The sequence below is a fragment of the Carcharodon carcharias genome, chromosome 4 (assembly GCF_017639515.1).
Source record: "Carcharodon carcharias isolate sCarCar2 chromosome 4, sCarCar2.pri, whole genome shotgun sequence".
NCBI classification, from domain to species: Eukaryota; Metazoa; Chordata; class Chondrichthyes; order Lamniformes; family Lamnidae; genus Carcharodon; species Carcharodon carcharias.
Window position 1 is genome coordinate 202,613,601 of NC_054470.1, and position 22,035 is coordinate 202,635,635.

Here is a 22,035-nt window from a genome sequence, read left to right on the forward strand (position 1 = left end):
TGGTGAGAATGAGGGAGGGGTGGTGAGAATGAGGGAGGGAGGGTGTGAATGAGGGAGGGAGGGTGAGAATGAGGGAGGGAGGGTGAGAATGAGGGAGGGAGTGAGGGTGAGAATGAGGGAGGGAGTGAGGATGAGAATGAGGGAGGGAGGGTGAGAATGAGGGAGGGATGGAGAGAATGAGGGAGGGAGGGAGTGTGAGAATGAGGGAGGGCGGGAGGCTGAGAATGATGGAGGGAGGGAGGTGGAGAATGTGGGAGGGTGAGAATGAGGGAGGGATGGAGAGAATGAGGGAGGGAGGGAGTGTGAGAATGAGGGAGTGTGAGAATGAGTGAGGGAGGGAGTTTGAGAATGTGGGAGGTGAATATGAGGGAGAGAGGGAGGCTGGGAATGAGGGAGGGGAGGTGAGAATGAGGGAGGGGTGGTGAGAATGAACGAGGGAGGGTGTGAATGAGGGAGGGAGGGTGAGAATGAGGGAGGGAGGGTGAGAATGAGGGAGGGAGGTGAGAATGAATGAGGGAGGGAGGGTGAGAATGAGGGAGGGAGGGAGGGCGGGTGAGAATGAGGGAGGGCGGGAGGCTGAGAATGATGGAGGGAGGTGAGAATGATGGAGGGAGGGTGAGAATGATGGAGGGAGGGAGGGGGAGAATGAGGGAGGGAGGTGGAAAATGAGGGAGGGTGAGAATGAGGAAGGGAGGTTGAGAATGAGGGAGGGAGAGAATGAGGGAGGGAGGGGGAGAATGAGGGAGTGAGAGAGCGAAGATGAGGGAGGGGAGAATGAGGGAGGGAGGGGGAGAATGAGTGAAGAAGGGAGGGGGAGACTGAGGGAGGGTGAGAATGAGGGAGGGAGGGAGTGTGAGAATGAGGGAGGGAGTGAGAATGAGGGTGGGGGTAGTGAGAATGAGGGAGGGGGTAGTGAAAATGAGGGAGGGGGTGGTGAGAATGAGGGAGGGGTGGTGAGAATGAGGGAGGGGTGGTGTGAATGAGGGAGGGAGGGTGTGAATGAGGGAGGGAGGGTGAGAATGAGGGAGGGAGGGTGAGAATGAGGGAGGGAGGGTGAGAATGAGGGAGGGAGGGAGGGTGAGAATGAGGGAGGGAGGGAGGGTGAGAATGAGGGAGGGAGTGAGGATGAGAATGAGGGAGGGATGGAGAGAATGAGGGAGGGAGGGAGTGTGAGAATGAGGGAGGGCGGGAGGCTGAGAATGATGGAGGGAGGGAGGTGGAGAATGTGGGAGTGTGAGAATGAGGGAGGGATGGAGAGAATGAGGGAGGGAGAGAGTGTGAGAATGAGGGAGTGTGAGAATGAGTGAGGGAGGGAGTTTGAGAATGTGGGAGGGTGAATATGAGGGAGAGAGGGAGGCTGGGAATGAGGGAGGGGAGGTGAGAATGAGGGAGGGGTGGTGAGAATGAACGAGGGAGGGTGTGAATGAGGGAGGGAGGGTGAGAATGAGGGAGGGAGGGTGAGAATGAGGGAGGGAGGGTGAGAATGAGGGAGGGAGGTGAGAATGAATGAGGGAGGGAGGGTGAGAATGAGGGAGGGAGGGCGGGTGAGAATGAGGGAGGGCGGGAGGCTGAGAATGATGGAGGGAGGTGAGAATGATGGAGGGAGGGTGAGAATGATGGAGGGAGGGAGGGGGAGAATGAGGGAGGGAGGTGGAGAATGAGGGAGGGTGAGAATGAGGAAGGGAGGTTGAGAATGAGGGAGGGAGAGAATGAGGGAGGGAGGGTGAGAATGAGGGAGGGAGGGGGAGAATGAGGGAGTGAGAGAGCGAAGATGAGGGAGGGGAGAATGAGGGAGGGAGGGGGAGAATGAGTGAAGAAGGGAGGGGGAGACTGAGGGAGGGGGAGAATGAGGGAGGTAGTGAGTGAGAGAATGAGGGAGGGGAGAATGAGGGAGGGAGAGAGAGAATGAGGGAGGGAGGGGGAGAATGAGGGAGGTAGGGGAGAATGAGTGAGGGAGGGAGGGGGAGATTGAGAATGAGGGAGGGAGGGAGAGAATGAGGGAGGGGGAGAATGAGGGAGGGAGTGGGAGAATGAGGGAGGGAGGGAGGGGGAGAATGAGGGAGGGAGGGAGAATGAGGGAGGGAGAGAGAGAATGAGGGAGGGAGACTGAGGGAGTGAGGGAGAGAATGAGGGAGGGGGAGAATGCGGGAGGGAGAATGCGGGAGGCAGGGGGAGAAGAGGCTGGAGGAGAATGAGGGAGGGAGGGGAGAATGAGGGAGAGGGACAATGAGGGAGGGAGAGAATGAGTGAGGGAGAGAGAGGGAGCGATGTATAGCGAGAGAATGAGGGAGGGAGGTAGGGGGCGAATGAGGGAGGTAGGGGGTGAATGAGGGAGGGAGGGGGAGAATGAGGGAGAGAGAGAATCAGGGAGGGAGGGAGGGATGAAAGGAGGGAAGGAGGGAGCGAATGAGGGAGGGAGCGAGAATGAGGGAGGGGACAATGAGGAAGGGAGGAAGGGGGAGAATGATGGAGGGAGGGAGGGGGAGAATGAGGGAGGGAGGGACGGAGGTGTAGAATGAAGGAGGGAGGTGGGGAGAATGAGGGAGGGGGGGGAGAAGAAAGGAGGGAGGGAGAGAATGTGGAAGGGAGGGAGAGAGAGAATGAGCACGGGGAGAATGAGGGAGGGAGAGAATGAGGGAGGGGCAGAATGAAGGAGGGAGGGAGAGAGAGAGAATGAGGGTGTGGAAGAATGAGGGAGGGAGGGAGAGAGACAGAATGAGGGAGGGGGAGAGAGAGAATGAGGGAGGGGGAGAATGAGGGAGGGAGAGAGAGAGAATGAGGGAGGGAGAGAGAGAGAGAATGAGGGAGGGGGGAAGAAATGAGGGAGGTGGAGAATGAGGGAGGGAGGTGGAGAATGAGGGAGGGAGGGGGAGAATGTGGGAGTGAGAGAGCGAAGATGAGGGAGGGGAGAATGAGGGAGGGAGGGGGAGAATGAGTGAGGGAGGGATGGGGAGAATGAGTGAGGGAGGGAGGGGGTGAGTGAGGGAGGGATGGGGAGAATGAGTGAGGGAGGGAGAGGGAGACTGAAGGAGGGGGAGAATGAGGGAGGTAGTGAATGAGAGAATGAGGGAGGGGAGAATGAGGGAGGGAGAGAGAGAGAGAATGAGGGAGGGGGAGAATGAGGGAGGGAAGGGGAGAATGAGGAGGGGGCAGAATGAGTGAGGGAGAGAGGGGGAGAATGAGGGAGTGAGGAGGAGACTGAGGGAGGGAGGGGGAGAATGAGGGAGGGAGAGAGTGAGAGAGAATGAGGGAGGGGAGAATGAGGGAGGGAAAGTGAGAGAGAATGAGGGAGGGGGAGAATGCGGGAGGGAGAGAGAAAGAGGGAGGGGAGAAGAAAGGAGGTAGGGAGAGAATGGGGGGGAGAAAGAGTGAGGGAAGAAGGGGGAGAATGAGGCAGAGGGAGAATGAGGCAGGTGGAGAATGAGGGAGGGGGAGACTGAGGGAGGGAGGGGGAGACTGAGAGTGAGGGAGAGACTGAGAGTGAGGGAGAGATAGAGAGAGAGAATGAGGAAGGGGGAGAATGAGGGAGGGAGGTAGGGGAGAATGAGGGAGGGGGAGAATGAGGGAGGGAGGGAGGTGGAGAATGAGAGAGGGAGGGAGGGGGAGAATGAGGGAGGGAGGGGGAGAATGAGAGAGGGAGAGAGAGAGAGAATGAGGGAGTGGAGAAGGAGGTGAGGGAGAGAATGAGGGAGGGGGATGGAGGGGGAGAAGGAGGTACAGGAGGGAGGGGAGAAGGAGGGAGGGAGGCAGGGGGAGGGGGAGGTAGGGGAGAAGGAGAGAGGGAGGCGGGGGAGGGAGGGTGCGATGGAGGGAGTAAGGGGGAGATGCAGGGAGGGGTGAGGGAGGGCGGTAGAGAATGAGGGAGGGAGGAAGGGAGAGAATGAATGAGGGAGGGAGAGAATGAATGAGGGAGGGAAGGAGAGAATGTGAGAGAATGAGGGAGGTCGGGAGGGAGAGAAGGAGGGAGGGAAGGAGAGAAGGATGGAGTGAGGAAAGGGAAAAGGAGGGAGGTGGAGATAGAGACATTGTGGGAGGGAGAGAGTATGATGGAGTGATAGAGGAATGGAGGGAGGGTGAGAGGGAGGAGGGAGAAAGAGGCTGGAAAAAGGAAGGGGGAAAGAGGGAGGGAGGAAAGAGGGAGAAAGAGGGAGGGGAGAAAGGGGGAGCGAGGGAGGAAAAGGGAGAAAGAGGGAGATAGGAAAGACAGAGAAAGAGGCAGGAAAGAAGGAGGGAGGAAAGAGGCAGTGAGGGAGGAAAGGAGGAGAAAGGGGGAGGGAGGTAAGATGTAGAAAGGGGGGCAGGGAGGAAAGAGGGAGGGAGTGGGAAAGATGTAGACAGGGAGGAGGGAGGAAAGAGGGAGAAGGAGGGAGGGAGGGAAGAAAGAGGGCGAAAGAGGGAGGGAGGAAAGAGGGAGGGATGGAGGATAGAAGGAGGGAGGGAGGAATGAGGGAGGAAAGAGGGATGGAGGAAATAGGGAGAATGAGGGAGGGACAGGGAGAGAAGGAGGGATGGAACAAAGAGCGATCGAGGGAGAGGGAGGAAGAGGGAGGGAGGGGTGGAGAGAAAGGGAGGGAGGGGAAGAAAGAGGGGAGGGTGAGAATAATGGAGGGATGGGATAATGAAGGAAGGAGGGAGGGGAGAATGAGGGAGGGAGGGGAGAATGAAGGGGGGAAGGAGGGATGAAAGAGGGATTAAGGGGAGAATGAGGGAGGGAGGGGGAGGAAGGAAGAGGGAGGGAGGGGAGCAAGAAAGGGAGGGAGGGGGAGAAAGAGGAATGTAGGAAGTAAGGGGGGAAAGAGGGAGGGAGAGAGAGGAGGAAAAAGGTGTGGAAGGGAGGGAGGGGGAGAAAGAGGGTGGGAGGGAGGGGGGACTAAGAGGGAGAAAGAGGGAGGGAGGAAAGAGGGAGGTAGATAGAAAGATGGAGAAAAAGGGAGGAAAGATCGAGAAAGAGTGAGGGAAGAAGGAGGGATGGAGGATAGAAGGAGGGAGGGAGGAAAGACGGAGGAAGGAAATAGGGAGGGAGGGGTAAAAAAGGAGTGGGGGTGTTAAAATGGTGGGAGCGAGGTGGAAAGAGGGAGGGGGGCTGGGTGAAAGAGGAAGGGGGATAGAGGGAAGGAGGTGAGTAAAGGCGGAGGGAGGGGGAAACAGGAAGGGAGGGAGGGGAAAGAGGCAGGGAGTAAGGGGGTTAAAGAGGGAGGAAGGAGGGGGAGAATGACAGAGGAAAGGAGGGAGAGATTGAGGGAGGAAGGGGAAGAAAGAGGAGTGAGGGAGAGAAGGAGGGATGGAGGGGGAAAGAGGGAGGGACGGGGTAAGAGGGAAAGAGTAGGAGGGAAAGTGGGAGGGAGACTTGATGAATGAGGGAAGGGGAAGGAGGGCAAAGAGGGAGGTAGGGGAGGGGGAAGGGGAGGGAGGGCAGAAAAGAGGGAGCAAGGAAAGGAGGAATGGGAGGTAGGGAGGCAGGGGCAAGAGAGGGAAAGATTGAGGGAGGGAGGGTGAAAGAACGAGGGGACAAAGAGGTAGGGAGCGAGGGAGAAAGAGGGAAGGGGCAAAGAGGGAGGGGGAGGAAAGAACGAAGGAGGGAGGGGAAAAGAAGGGAAGGTGGGACAGTGAAAGAGGGAGAGAGGGAGGAAAGATGAAGGGAGGAGTAAAGAGGGAGAGAAGGGGGAAAGCGGGAAGGACAGTGGGTGGGGGAAAGAGGGAGGTGGTAGGGAGAGGGTCAGGGAGGGGGAAAAGAGGGAGGATGGGAGGGGGAAAGAGGGACAGAGGGAGGTGAGAGAGGAAGGGTAAGAGAAGTAAAGAGTGAGGGGGTAAGGAGAAGGAGAGAAAGAGGGGGAAAAACGGAGCGGAGGGGAGGGAGATAGAGATGGAGGGGAGAGACGAGTGAGGGGGAGGGAGAAAGAGAGGGAGGGTGAAATGGAGAAGAGGGAGGAGGAGGGTTGGGGGAGAGGCAGGTGGGTTGTGAGAGAGGGAGGGGGATGGGGAGAAAGAAGGAGGGGCAGGTGGAGGAAGGGGAGGGAATGAGAGGGGGAGAGAAGTGGGGGAGAGAACAGGAGGAGGAGAAAGAGGGACCGGGAGAGAGTGAGGAGTTGGGTGAGACAGGAGATGTGGGATGGAGTTGGGGGAGAGGGGGGAGAAATAGGGAGGGGGGAGAGGGAAAAAAGGGAGGGGGTGAGAGAGAGAGAGGAGTGAGGGAGAGAGACCAAGAGAGAGGCAGAGAGAGGTGGAGAGGAAGAGAGGGAGGGAGAGAGAGATGGAGAGTGAGAGAGAGAAGGAGCGAGAGGGAGAGAGAGTGGGAAGGAGAGAAAGGGCGAGGGAGAGCGGGAGGGAGAGAGGTGGATAGAGCGGGAGGGAAAGAGGGAGATAGTGAGGGAAAGGGAGGGAGGGAGAGGAAGACGGAGAGAGAGATAGAAGGAGACGGAGCGAGGGAGAGGGGATGAGAGAGAGTGACGGAGAAAGAGAGAGGGAGGGACAGGAAGGGAGAGGGGAGAGGGAGAGGGAGAAATGGCGGGGGCGAGAGAGAAGGGGAGAGAGAGCGGGTGGGAGAGAAAGAAGGCAAATGAGAGAGCAGGAGATAGAGCGAGACATAGAGAGAGAAGGGGGAAAGCGAGGGAGGGAAAGAGGGAGAGAGAGAGAGGGAGGTGGAGGGAGGGACCGAGAGAGTGAGTGGGGGTGAGAGATAGAGAAGGAGGGGGAGAGAGGGATAGAGGGACAGAGAAAGGGTGAGGGTGAGAGGGAGAGAGGGAAAGAAGGAGGGGGAAGAGAAAGAAGGAGAGAGGTGGGAAGAGAGAGGTGGAGAGAGAAAGAGATGGATCGAGAGAGGGAGGGAGAGGGGGAAAGAGGGAGAGAGGGAAAGAGGGAGCGGGAGAAAAGGGGGGAGAGAGTGAGGGGGGAGAGAGAGAGTGAGGGGGGAGAGAGAGAGTGAGGGGGGAGAGAGAGAGTGAGGGGGGAGAGAGAGAGTGAGGGGGGAGAGAGAGTGGGGGGGAGAGCGAGAGTGATGGGGGAGAGAGTGATGGATGGAGAGAAATGGAGAGAGAGAAGGAGGGAGATTGGGATCAAGAGAGGGAGAGAAAGAGGAAGGGAGAGAAGGAGAGAGGTAAAAAGAGAGGGAGTGGGACGGTGAGAGGGAAAGGTGAGAGAGGTAGGTAGAGTGGGAGGAAGAGAGGGGGTGAGAGAGGGAGAGAGAAAGAGAGCCAGGAAAGCGGCAAAGGGAGGAGAAGGAGGAGGGAGGGAGAGAGATAGAAGGAGGGAGGCTGGGAGAGAGAGGGAGACAGAGGGGGGAGAGAAGGAGATGGGAGGGAGATGGTGGGAGGGAGAGAGAGGGAGGGAAAGAGGGAGACAGGGAAAGATGGAGGGAGGAAGAGAGGGAAAAGGAGGGGTGGAGAGGGAGAGATGGAGGAGAGAGAAGAGGAAAGGGGGAGAGGGAAAGGGAGAGTGAGGGTAGGCAAGGGTGGGAGGGAGATGGGGAGGGAGGTAGGGCAGGAGAGAGAGAGGGAGGTAGAGAGGGAGTTAGACAGGGAGGGATGGAGAGACTGATTGAGACTGGGAAAGAGAGGGAGGGGGAGAGAGAGTAGGAGAGGGGGGGGGAAAGATGGAGATGGGCGAGGGGGAGAGAGAGGGAGAGAGAGAGAGAGGGGGAGAGGGAGAGAAAGAGGGCAAGTGTAAGAGTGGGAGGGAGAGAGGGAGAAAGGGGGGAGAGCGGGAGGGAGAGAGGCAACGAGTGGGAGGGAGGGAGTGAGGGAAAGGGAGCAGGACAGAGGGAGGGAGGGTGAGGGAGAGGGAGAGAGCAGGGGCAGAGAGAGAGAAGGAAGGAGACAGGAAGGGGGAGATAGAGAGGAGGATAAGAGAGGGAGGGAAGGAGAGGGAGAGAGGAGGATGAGAGAGAGGGGGAGGGAGCAAGTGAATGCAGAAAAGAGGGAGATTGAGAGAAGGAGGGAGGGAAGGAGAGGGAGAGTAAGGGAAGGGGAGAGAGAGGAGGGTGAGAGGGAGGGAGGGAGATAGATAGAGGTAGGGAGAGAGGCATTGAGAGGGGTAGTGGGAGGAAGAGAGGCAGAGATAGTTGGAAAGGGAGGGAGAAGGAGGGCGTAAGGCGGGGGGGGAGAGGGAAAGAGACTCTGTTTGTTAGTTCTTTTTGAATTATCTACTGAGCATTCTGAGACTGACTGTTGTTTCTTGTTGTAAGATCCCAGCTCGTTGGCGAGGGATTTTTCAACTGGATATCTGATTGGAGAGATTTTGAACAAGCACCAACTACAGGATGATTTTGATCAGTTCTCCAAGGGCAGGTGACAAAGTTTACTGTCTCCCTCTGGAACACAAGCAACACGGTTCACGTAGCACACACTCAGTAGGCATTGTGACAACATGGGGCAGTAAAAGTAGTAAAAATTGTAATGTTACATAGATGTTAAAGGTGTATTGTGGAGCTGTGCTGTTCTGCCTATTTAGAGGGACAATTACATATAAACATACGAACATATGAATTCGGAGCAGGAGTCGGCCACTCGGTCCCTCGAGCCTGCTCCACCATTCAATAAGATCATGGCTAATCTGATTGTAACCTCAACCCCACATTCTTGCCTACCCCTGATAAGCTTGAAAGGATATTGGAGAGGGAGAGGGAGGATCCAGTTGTGGTTCACGTCGGGACAAATAACATAGGTAAGACTAGGAAAGAGGACCTGTTTGGGGATTATCAGGAACTACGAACTAAATTAAAGAACAGGTCCTCAATGGTTATAATCTCCGGATTACTACCCGAGCCACGTGCAAATTGGCATAGGGACGTGAGAATAAGGGAAGTAAACATGTGGCTAAAGGGGTGGTGTGGGAAAGAGGGGTTCCATTTCATGGGGCACTAGCATCACTACTGGAACAGGAGGGATCTGTACAGTTGGGACAGTCTCCACCTGAACCGATCTGGGACCAATGTTCTAGCGAAAAGGGTAAATAGGGTGGTCAACAGGACTTTAAATTAGAAAGGGGGGAGGGAAGGATAAAACTCCAAGAAGTATGACTAATGGGAAACAAAGCAGCAGGTTAGCGTGTGGTGGTGGATTCAACTTCATGGAAAATTATGAAAAAACTGAAAAGAAAGGAGAGCCCAGGAGAGGCTATTAAAGTCTCCAGAACAACAAAATAGGACAGAGTGTTTGGAAAGGGCTAGGAATCTAACTTCAAGCACATCAGATAAAGGGACGACAGTGAGAAGGGGGACGGGAAATACAGGACTGAATGTGTTGTATCTGAATGCACGCAGTATACGAAATAAGGTAAATGAACTTGTGGCGCAGATTGAAGTTGGCTGGTATGATGTGGTCTATACTGGATGGAGTTTAGAAGGATGAGGGGGGATCTGATTGAAACTTACAGAATACTGAAAGGCCTGGATAGAGTGGACATGGGGAAGATGTTTCGATTGGTATGAGAGACGAGAACCCGAGGCCACAGCCTCAGAGTAAAGACCTTTTAGAACAGAGATGAGGAGAAACTTCTTTAGCCAGAGAGTGGTGAATCTATGGAATTCATTGCCACAGAAGGCTGTGGAAGCCAGGTCATTGAGTGTATTTAAGACCGAGATAGATAGGTTCTTGATTGGTAAGGGAATCAAAGGTTACGGGGAGAAAGGGAGAGAATGTGGTTGAGAAACCTATCAGCCATGATTGAATGGCAGAGCAGACTCGATGGGCTGAATGGCCTAATTTCTGCTCCTATGTCTTATGGTCTTATGGTCTAACCTTTCACCCCCTTTGCTTATCAAGAATCTATCTACTTCTACCTTAAAGATATTCGAAGACTCTGCTTCAACCACCTTTGAGGAAGAGAATTCCAAAGTGTCTCAATCCTCTGAGAGAATTTCTTTTTACTCATCTCTGTCTTAAATAAACAGTGACCTCTAGTTCTAGATTCTTCCACAAGAGGAAACATCCTCTCCACATCCCCCCTGTCAAGTCCCCTCAGGATCTTATATGTTTCAATCAAGTTGCCTCTTACTCTTCTAAACTCCAGTGGATACAAGCCTAACCTGTCCAACCTTTCCTCATAAGACACCCCATCCATTCCAGGTATTCACAGTGGCACAGAATCTTTACAGAGGAGAAGGAGGTCATTTGGCCCATTGAGTCTGCACTGCCTCTCTGAAAGAGCATTCGACCTAGTCCCATTCCCCTGCCTTATCCTCATAACCTTACACATTCTCTCTTCTCAGGTAACAATCCAATTCCCTTTTGAATACCTCAATCGAACCTGCCTCCGCTACCCTTTCAGGAAGTTTGTTCCAGACTCCAGCCGCACCCTGGGTAAAAAAAAAATTCCTCCCGTCACATTTACCCCTTTTCACAGAATCACAGTGCAGAAGAGATCCTTCGGCCCATTGAGTCTGCACCAACATGTGAGAAACACCTGACCTACCTACCTAATCCCATTTACCAGCACTTGGCCCATAGCCTTGAATGTTATGATGTGCCAAGTGCTCATCCAGGTACTTTTTAAAGGATGTGAGGCAACCCGCCTCCACCACCCTCCCAGGCAGTGCATTCCAGACCTTCACCACCCTCTGGGTAAAAAAAAGTTTTTCCTCACATCCCCCCTAAACCTCCTGCCCCTCACCTTGAACTTAATCCCCCTTGTGACTGACCCTTCAACTAAGGGGAACAGCTGCTCCCTATCCACCCTGTCCATGCCCCTCATAATCTTGTACACCTCCATCAGGTCGCCCCTCAGTCTTCTCCTTCCTATAATGTGGCGACCAGAACTGCACACAGTACTCCAGCTGTGGGTCTCACCAAGGTTCTATACAACTCCAACATGACCTCCCTACTTTTGCCAATTATTTTGAGCCTGTGCCCTCTAGTTCTTGATCTTCTCTTGAGTGGGAATGGTTTCCTGACTATTTACCCCGACCATACCCCTCAGGATCTTGTATACCTCTATCAAGTCTTCTCTCAGCCTTCTTTTTCCCAAGGAAAAGAGTTCCAAACTCGCCAACCTATCTTCATAGTTTTTTTATCCCAGGAATCATTTTTGTGAATCTCCCTGTACTCTCTCCACAGCCTTCACATCCTTCCTCAAGTATGGTGCCCAAAAATGGACGCAGTACTCCAGCTGAAGCCTAACTAGTGTCTTGTACATGTTCAACATGACCTCCGTACTCTTGTACTCGATGCCACTATTAATAAAGCTTAAGATCCTATATGCTTTATTAACTGCTCTCTCAACATATCCTGCCATCTTCAGTAGTTTACTTACATATGCATCATGGTCCCCCTGTTCCTGTACCTCCTTTAGAGGCTCTCCCTCTATTTTATACTGTCTCACCATATTTTTCCTGCCAAAACGAATCACCTCACACTTCTCTGCACTGAACTGCACCTGCCACTTGTCTGCCCAATCCACCAACATGTCCATGTCCTCTTGAAGTTCAAGACTATCCTCGTCACAGTTGACATTTCCAATCTTCGTACCGTCTGCAAATTTTGAAACCATGCCCTGCACACCGCAGTCCAGGTCATTAACATATATCAGGAAGAGCAAGGGGCATAATATTGACCCCTAGGGAACTCATTACAAACCTTTCTCCAATCTGAAAAATAACCATTTATCACTACTCTGTTTCCTGTTACTCAGCCAATTTCTTAACCGAGTGCTGACTTTCCCGTTTTATTCCATGACCTAGAATTTTGCTCACAAGTCTTTTGTGTGGCACTATATACAATGCCTTTTGAAAATCCATATACACCACATCAACAGCATTTCCCTTATCAGCCTTCTCTGTTACCTTCTCAAACAACTCCAGCAAGTCAGTTAGACATGGTTTTCTATTAATGAATCCACGCTGGCTTTCCTTAATTTTTCTGCACTTGTTTGAGTGACTATTGATTTATCCCGTACTATAGTTTCCAGAAGTTTCCCTACCACTGAGGTCAAATTGACTGGTCTGTAGTTGCCCGTTTAATCCTTGTACCCCTTTTTTAAACAAGGATGTAACATTCACATTTCTCCACTCCCCTGGCACCTCCCCTGTGTCTAAGGAAGACTGGAAGATTATCACTAGTGCCTCTGCAATTTCCGCTCTCACTTCCCTCAGTACCCTTGGATGTATCTCATTCGGTCCTGATAGCTTATCCATTATAAGTAAAGATAGCCTTTCCAACACCACCTCTCGATTGTAAATTCTTCTAATGGACCAGTTACCTCCTCTCTCACCTCAGCCTGGGTGGCATCTTCTTCCTTTCTAAAGAGTACTTTTGCAAAGTACTCCTTCAACACCTCTGCTATTTCTCCAGCTTCCACATGCACGTCCCCTTTTTTGTCCCTAATCGACCCTACCCTTTCTTTTACCACCCTTATATTATTCACATGCTTATAGAAGACCTTGGGATTCCCTCTTATGTTCGCTGCCAGTCTCTTTTTATGCTCCCTCCTTGTTTTTCTGATTAGTTTCTTCACTTCCCCTCTAGTCCTGATTTTCCATTTTATTTTCTACCTGAAATCCATTGTACACACACTTCTTCCTTTTCATCTTCACCTCTATCTCTCTCGTCACCCAGGGCGCTCTGGATTTATTTGCCCTACCTTTCCCCTTCAAGGGAATATACCTTGACATTGCCTGCAATGCTTTGTCTTTGAAGGTGGCCCATTGTTCAGCCACTGTCCTTTCAGCCAACATTTGATTCTAATTCACTCGACTGAGATGGATTCTCATCCCATCAAAGTTGGCTTTCCCCCCGATTAATTAACCCGGCTCTGAATTGTTCCCTGTCCTTTTCCATGATTAACCTAAACTTTATGATATAATGATCATGTTCCCTAGAGGCTCTCCCACTGATACCTGATCCAATTGGGCCAACTCATTCCCCAGAACCAGGTCCAACAGTGCCTGGCCTCTCGTTGGACTGGAAACGTACTGCTGCAGAAAATTATCTTGAGCACATTTCAGGAACTCTCGTCACTCTTGTTCCTTTGCACTATTCCTATCCCAGTTTATATTTGGATAATTGAAGTCCCCTACTATGATTACTCTATAACTCTTGCACCTCTCTGTAATCTCTTTCAAAATTTGTTTCTCTACATCCCTTCGACTAGTTGGTGGTCTATATACTGCACTATTCAATGCTATTGCATCTTTTTCATTTCTTACCTCTAGCCAGAGAGTTTCCTCTTTGACCCCTCTGGAACATCCTCTCTCTCCATCCAGTACTGTAATACCATCTTTAATCAATACTACCACCCCCTTCCCCTTTCCTTCCTTTTCTGTCTCTCCTAAACACCTTGTACCCAGGAATATTTAACACCCAGTCCTGCCCTCCTTTGAGCCAGGTCTCTGTTATAGCAATAATATCATAATTCCATTTGTTACCCTGTACCCACAGTTCACGAATCTTATGAACCACACTCCGTGCATTCACGTACGTGCCCATTAGCCCTGATTTAGGCTTTTTACTTTCCCCCTTATTCTGACTCCATCTAATGACTTACTATTGCCTACTCTAATTCTATCAAACTCTCTAAGTATTCTGTCCACCTCGATACTACTTTCTGATATATGCTCGTTATCAGTTGATACGTCACTACTTCCCACTGCCAGTTTTTACATAGAAAATAGGAGCAAGAGTAGGCCGTTCGGCCCTTCGAGCCTGCTTCACCATTCATCATGATCATGGCTGATTATCCAACTCAATAGCCTGCTCCCGCTTTCTCCCCATACCCTTTGATCCCTTTCACCCCAAGAGCTATATCTAACTCCTTCTTGAAAACATACAATGTTTTGGTCTCAACTACTTTCTGTGGTAGCGAATTCCACAGGCTCACCACTCTCTGGGTGAAGGAATTTCTCCTCATCTCAGTCCTAAATGGTCTACCCCATATCCTCAGACTGTGACCCCTGGTTCTGGACTCCCCCACCATCGGGAACATCCTACATCTACCCTGTCTAGTCCTGTTAGAATTTTATAGGTTTCTATGAGATCCCCCCTCATTCTTCTGAATTCCAGCGAATATAATCCCACCCCCCACAAGTATATAGGGCACAGAATGATCCCACCCAGTCTATTGGATACGTAATTATCCGACATAGTGGATAGGGTGCATAGCGATCCCACCCAGTATATTTGGTACAGAATGATCCCACCCAGTGTATAGGATCCAGACCAATCCTACCCAGTGTATAGGATCCAGACCAATCCTACCCAGTGTATAAGATCCAGAGTGATCCCACCCAGTGTATAGGTGATGGAATGATCCCACCCAGTGTATTGGGTACAGAATGATTCCACCCAGTGTATAGGATCCAGAATGACCCCACCCAGAGTATAGGGAACAGAATGATCCCACCCAGTGTATACGGTCCAGAATGATCCCGCCCAGTGTATATGGTCCAGAATGATCCCACCCAGTGTATAGGGTCCAGAATGATCCCACCTAGCTTATAGGATCCAGAATGATCCCACCCAGTGTATAGGATCCAGAATGATCCCACCCAGTGTATAGGATCCAGAATGATCCCACCCAGTGTATAGGATCCAGAATGACCCCACCCAGAGTATAGGGAACAGAATGATTCCACCCAGTGTATAGGATCCAGAATGACCCCACCCAAAGTATAGGGAACAGAATGATCCCACCCAGTGTATAGGGTCCAGAATGATCCCACAGCACTTCAGGTGCAGATCCAGGTACCTTTTAAATGAGTTGAGGGTATCTGCCTCAACCAACAACTTAGGCAGCAAATTCCAACACCCACCAACCTCTGGGTGAAAACGTTTTTCCTCGTGTCCCCTCTAACTCTTCTACCAATCACCTTAAATCTATGCCCCCTGGTAACTAACCCCTCAGCTAGGGAAAACAGGGCATCATTGTACACTCTATCTGGACCCCTCATGAGCTTGTACACCTCAGTCAGGTCACCACTTGGTGAGGGGCGGTGGGGTTGAGGTGAGTTGGAGTTGCAAGCGCTGCCCTGAGGTTACAGACTCTGCTGTTGATGCTGATGGCCCACAGCGCCTCATGGATGCCCAATCTTGAGTTGCTAGATCTGTTTGAAATCTATCCCATTTAGCACAGAGGTAATGCCACCCAACACTATGGAGGGTATCCTCAATGTGAAGGCGGGACTTCATCTCCACAATGACTGTGTAGTGGTCACTCCTACTGATACTGTCATGGACAGATTCATCTGCGACAGGTTGGTTGATGAGGGTGAGGTCGAGTATGTTTTTCCTCTTGTTGGTTCCCTTACCACTGGCCGCAGATCCAGTCTAGCAGCTATGTCCTTTAGGACTCGGCCAGCTTGGTCAGTAGTGGTGCTACCGAGCCACTCTTGGCATTGGACGTTAAAGTCCCCCACCCAGAGTACATTCTGCACCCTCGCCACCCTCAGTGCTTCCTCCAAGTGATGTTTAACATGGAGGAAGCACTGATTCATCAGCTGAGGGAGGGCGGTACGTGGTAATCAGCAGGACATTTCCTTGCCCATGTTTGACCTGATACCATGAGACTTCATGGGGTCCAGAGTCAATGTTGAGGACTCCCAGGGCAACTCCTTTCCGACTGTATACCACTGTGCTGTCACCTCTGCTGGGTCTGTCCTGTCGGTGGGACAGGACGTATCCAGGGATGGTGGTGGTGGTGTGTGGGACATTACCTGTAAGATATGATTCTGTGAGGATGACTATGTCAGGCTTTTGCTTGACTAGTCTGTGAGACGGCTCTCCCAAAAGGGACAGATGTTTGTAAAGAGGACTTTGCAGAGTCGACAAGGCTGGGTCCTTCCAGTTTCATTACTTTTTTGGGACTTTGTAACAACTGAGTGGCTTGCTAGACCATTTCAGAGTCAACCTGTGGGTCTGGAGTCACACGTGGGCCAGACCAGGTGGGGGCAGCAGATTTCCTTCCCTGGGTGGTGTTGGTGGCCTGGGCTGCATTTTTTCAGCAGTTTGCAATGGTTTCATGGTCATCATTAGTCTTTTAATTGCAGATTTTTATTGAATTCCAATTTGAGCATCTGCTGTGGTGGGATTCAAACCCGGCCCCCCATTACCTTGGGTTTTTAGATTATTGGTCCAGTGATAATACCACTATGCTGTCACCTCTCCTGACTTGCTTTGGATCTCATGAACTGTTGCTTTTCTGACCAATTTGCATTGTGGGACCTTATCAAAAGCTTTGCCAAATTCCATACTTTAAACAAGCTATACCCATCAACCTCAAAAAATTCAATCACATGAGTCAATCATGATCTTCCCTTAGCAAATCCATCCTGACTGATCTTGATTAATCAGTGCGTCCTGAAACGTCCCTCAGAATTTTCTTCAATAATTTTCCCAGCACCAAGGTTTTGCTGTCTGGTCCTGTAATTACTCGGTCTATCCCTGCCTTTTTAAACAATGGTGCGATGTTAGCTGTCCTCTAGTTCTCTGGCATCACACCTGTAGCCAGAGAGATTGGAAAATGACAATCAGAGAAGCCACTGTTTCTTCTCTTGCTTCCCTTAATACCTTAGAATTAAGGTTGTCAGTCCCCCAGGACTGGCCTGGAGTCGTACAGAATTGAAGATCAACCTCTAGGACACTGTTGTGTGCAACCCTGGAGAGAGGGCAGATGAATTGAATAGGTATTTTGCATCGGTCTTCACTATAGAGGACACAAGTAACCTCCCAGAAATAGCTGTAAATCAGGAAGTAGAAGGGAGGGAGGAACTCGGGAAAATTACAATCACCAAAGTGGTACTGAGTAATTTGTTGAAGCTGTGGGCCGACAAGTACCTGGGTCCTGATGGACTTCATCCTAGGGTCTTGAAAGAAGTGCTGAGTGAGATAGTTGATGCGTTGGTTTTAATTTTCCAAAATTTCCCAGGTTTGGGGAAGGTTCCATTAGATTGGAAAATAGAAAATGGAACTCCTTTATTCAAGGAGGAAGGGAGATAGAAAGCAGGAAACCATAGGCCAGTTAGCTTTACATCTGTCATAGGGAAAATGTTAGAAGCTATTCTTAAAGATGTTGTAGCAGGGCACTTAGGAAGGTTTAAGGCAATCAGGCAGGGTCAACATGGTTTTGTGAAAGGGAAATCATGTTTAACCAATTTATAGGACTTCTTTGAAGGAGTCACATGTGCTGTGGATAATGGGGAACCAGTGAATGTGCTGTACTTAGATTTCCAGAAGACATTTGATAAAGTTCCACATCAAAGGTTACTGTGGAAAATAAAAGCTCATGGTGTAGGGGGGTAACATACTGGCATGGATAGAAGATTGACTGGCTAACAGGAAACAGAGGGTAGACATAAATGGATCTTTTTCTGGTTGGCAGCATGTAATGAGTGGTGAGCCACAGGGATCAGTGCTGGGCCTCAACTTTTTACAATTTATATAAGTGACTTGGATGAAGGGTCAGATGGGATAGTTGCTAAATTTGCTGATGACACAAAGATAGGTAGGTAAGTGAAGAAGACATAAGGAGGCTCAAAAAGATATAGATAAGTTAAGTGAGTGGGCAAAGATCTGGCAAATGGAGTATAATGTGGGAAAATGTGAAATTGTCTACTTTGGCAGAAAGAAATAAAAGAGAAGCATATTATCTAAATGGTGAGAGATTTTAGAGCTCTGAGATTCAGAGGGATCTGGGTATTTTAGTGAACGAATCACAAAAGATTAGTATGCAGGTACAGTAGGTAATGAGGAAAGCTAATAGAATGTTATCATTTATTGTGAGAGGAATTGATTACAAAAGTAGGGAGGTTATGCTTCAGTTGTACAGGGCACTGGTGAGACCACATCTGGAGTAGTGTGTACAGCACTGGTCTCCTTATTTAAAGAAGGATGTAAATGTGTCAGAAGCAGTTCAGAGAAGGTTTATCAGACTAACACCTGGAATGGGCGAGTTGTCTTATGAGGAAAGGTTGGACAGGTTAGGCTTGTATCTGCTGGAGTTTAGAAAAGTAAGAGGCGACTTGATTGAAACATATAAGATCCTGAGGGGACTTGACAGGGCGGATGTGGAGAGGAGGTTTCCTCTTGTGGGAGAATCTAGAACTAGAGGTCACTGTTTAAAAATAAGTGGGTCACTCATTTAAGAGAGAGATGAGAATTTTTTTCTCTCAGAGGGTCATGAGTCTTTGAAACTCTTTTCCTCAAACGGCAGTGGAAGCAGAGTCTTTGAATATTTTTAAGGCAGAGCTAGATAGATTCTTGATAAGCAAGGGGGTGAAACAGATTTACCGTTTTGGATACTGTTGAGGGGAATGGCCTCTTGGGGAAAGCAGCAACAGCCAAATTCGTTGTACCATGGTTGGCTCTGCTGCACAGGAGAGGAGTAAAAAGTGTGGGAATGCAATAGTTATATGGGATTCAATCGTGAGGGGAATAGATTGCATTTCTGTGGCTGCAAACGAGACTCCAGGAAGGTATGTTGCCTCCCTGGTGCTAGGGTCAAGGATGTCTCAGAACGGCTACAGGACATTCTGAAAGGGGAGGGTGAACAGCCAGTGATCGTGGTACACATTGGTACAAATGACAAAGGTAAAAAAATGGATGAGGTCCTAAAAACAGAATATAGGGAGTTAGGAAGTAGGTTGAAAAATAGGACCTCAAAGGTAGTGATCTCAGGATTACTACCAGTGCCACGTGCCAGTTAGAGTACAAATAGCAGGATATATCGGATGAATACGTGGCCGAAGATATGTTGTGAAGGGGAGGGTTTCAGATTCCTGGGACATTGGGACCAGTTCTGGGGGAGGTGGGACCAGTACTAACTGGACGGGTTACAACTGGGCAGGACCAGGACTGATGTCCTAGGGGGAATAATTGCTAGAGTGATTGGGGAGGGTTTAAAATAAAATGGCAGGGGGATGGGAACCTATGCAAGGAGTCAGAGGAAGGGGAAACAAAGACAAGAACAAAAGATAGAAATCGGAATAAGAAAAGTGATAGTCAGAGAAATCAAGGGCAAGAATCAAACAGGGCCTCAGTGAAAAATAGTGGGAAAAGGACAAGTAATGTTAAAAAGACAAGCCTTAAGGCTTTGTGCCTTAACGCGAGGAGCATTAGCAATAAAGTGGATGAATTAACTGCGCAAATAGATGTAAACAGGTATGATATAGTCGGGATTACGGAGACATGGCTGCAAGGTGACCAGGGATGGGAACTGAACATCCAGGGGTATTCAGTATTGAGGAAGGACTGACAAAATGGAAAAGGCAGTGGAATTGCATTGCTGGTTAAAGAGGAAATTAACGCAATAGTGAGGAAAGATATTAGCTCCAACGATGTGGAAGTTGTATGGGTAGATCTGAGAAACACTAAGGGACAAAAAACGTTAGTGGGGGTTGTACATAGACCCTCAAACTGTAATGGTGATGTTGGGAATGGCAGTAAACAGGAAATTAGAGGCGCATGCAACAAAGGAACATCTGTAATTATGGGTGACTTTAGTCTGCATATACATTGGGCAAATCAAATTAGTAACAGTACCATAGAAGGGGAATTCCTGGAGTGTATACAGGATGGTTTTCTGGACCAATACGTTGAGGAGCCTACTAGAGAACAGATCATTCTCAACTGGGTATTGTGTAATGAGAAAGGAATAATTGGCAATCTAGTTGTGCGAGGCCCCTTGGGTATGACCGACCATAATATGATAGAATTCTTCATCAAGATGGAGAGTGATGTAATTGATTCTGAGACTAGGTTCCCGAATCTTAATAAAGGGAACTATGATGGTATGAGGCGTGAGTTGGCTATGATGGATTGGGAAATGTTACTTAAAGGGATGATGGTGGATAGGCAATGGCAAACATTCAAAGAGCATATGAGTGAATTGCAACAATTGTTTGTTCCTGCCTGGTGCAAAAGTAAAACAGGAAAGGTGGCCAAACCACGGCTTACAAGGGAAATTAGAGATAGTATAAGATGCAAGGAAGAGGCATACAAACTGGCCAGAAAAAACAACAGACCTGAGGATTGGGAACAGTTTAGAATTCAGCAAAGGAGGACCAAGGGATTGATTAAGAAGGGGAAAATGGAGTACGAGAGTAAGCTTGCAGGGAATATAAAAACTGACTGTAAAAGTTTCTGTGGGTATGTGAAGAGAAAAAGATTGGTGAAGACAAATGTAGGTCCCCTACAGTCAGAAACAGGGGAATTTATAATGGGGAACAAATAAAAGGCTGACCAACTAAATACACACTTTGGTTCTGTCTTCACAAAGGAGGACACAAATAACATACCAGAAATGTTGGGAAACACAGGATGTAGTGAGAGGGAGGAACTGAAAGAAATCAGTATTAGTAGGGAAATGGTGTTGGGGAAATTGATGGGATTGAAGGCCAATAAATCCCCAGGGCCTGATAATCTACATCCCTGAGTACTTAAGGAAGTGGCCCTAGAAATAGTGGATGCATCGGTGGTCATCTTCCGAGATTCTATAGACTCTGGAACAGTTCCTACAGATTGGAGGGTAGCTAATGTAACCCCACTATTTAAAAAGAGAGGTAGAGAGAAAACGGGGAATTATAGACCAGTCAGCTTGATGTCAGTAGTGGGGAAAATTCTAGAGTCCATTATAAAAGATTTAATAGCTGAGCACCTAGAAAACAGTGGCAGAATCGGACAGAGTCAGCATGGATTTATGAAAGGGAAATCATGCTTGACAAATCTACTGGAATTTTTCGAGGATGCAACTAGTAGAGTTGATGAGGGGGAGCCAGTGGATGTGGTTTATTTGGACTTTCAGAAGGCTTTCGAAAAAGTCCCACATAAGAGATTAGCGTATAAAATTTAAGCATATGGGATTGGGGGTAGTGTATTGAGATGGGTAGAAAACTGGTTGGCAGACAGGAAACAAAGAGTCGGAATAAACGGGTCTTTTTCCGAATGGCAGGCAGTGACTAGTGGGGTACCACAGGGATCGATGCTGGGACCCCAGTTATTCACAATATATATTAATGATTTAGATGAGGGAATTAAATATAATTTCTTCAAATTTGCAGATGACACAAAGCTGGGTGGGAGGGTGAGCTGTGAGGAGGATGCAGAGATGCTTCAGTGTGATTTGGACAAGCTGAGTGAGTGGGCAAATGCATGGCAGATGCAGTATAATGTGGATAAATGTGAGTTTATCCACTTTGGTAGCAAAAATGGAAGGCAGATTATTATCTGAATGGCTATAAATTGAGAGAGGGGAATGTGCAACGAGACCTGAGTGTCCTTGTACACCAGTCGCTGAAGGTAAGCATGCAGGTGCAGCAGGCGGTAAAGAAGGCAAATGGTATGTTGGCCTTCATAGCCAGAGGATTCGAGTACAGGAGCAGGGATGTCTTGCTGCAATTATATAGGGCCTTATTGAGACCACACTTGGAATATTGTGTGCACTTTTGGTCTCTTTATCTGAGGAAGGATGTACTTGCTATAGAGGGAGTGCAGCGAAGGTTTACCAGACTGATTCCTGGGATGGCGGGACTGACATATGAGGAGAGATTGAGTCGATTAGGATTATATTCGCTGGTGTTCAGAAGAACGAGGGGAGATCTCTTGAAACCTATAAAATTCTAACAGGACTAGACAGGGTAGATGCAGGAAGGATGTTCCCGATGGTGGGGGAGTCCAGAACCAGGGGTCACAGTCTGAAGATATGGGGTAGACCATGTAGGACTGAAACAAAAACAGAATTACCTGGAAAAACTCAGCAGGTCTGGCAGCATCGGCGGAGAAGAAAAGAGTTGACGTTTTGAGTCCTCATGACCCTTCGACCGAACTGAGTGAATCCAAGAAAGGGGTGAAATATAAGTTGGTTTAAGGTGTGTGTGGGGGGGGGGGCGTTTTGTGTGGGGGGAGAGAGAGAGAAGTGGAGAGGGTGGGTGTGGTTGTGGGGACAAACAAGCAGTGATAGAAGCAGATCATCAAAAGATGTCACAGACAACAGAACAAAAGAACACATAGGTGTTAAAGTTGGTGATATTATCTAAACGAACGTGCTAATTAAGAATGGATGGTAGGGCACTCAAGGTATAGCTCTAGCGGTGGTGGGGGCAGCATAAAAGATTTAAAA

At 49.5% G+C, this 22,035-nt stretch overlaps 1 protein-coding gene across 1 annotated transcript in view; it reads left to right on the forward strand.

The window, feature by feature from the left end:
- spef2 (sperm flagellar 2) overlaps positions 1-22,035 on the forward strand; it is a 375,455-nt gene that overhangs the window by 30,970 nt on the left and 322,450 nt on the right. Inside the window, exon 4 of the mRNA XM_041185381.1 lies at positions 8,180-8,282. Coding sequence (XP_041041315.1) covers positions 8,180-8,282 — 103 coding nt within the window. The remainder of the gene's footprint in view (positions 1-8,179; positions 8,283-22,035) is intronic.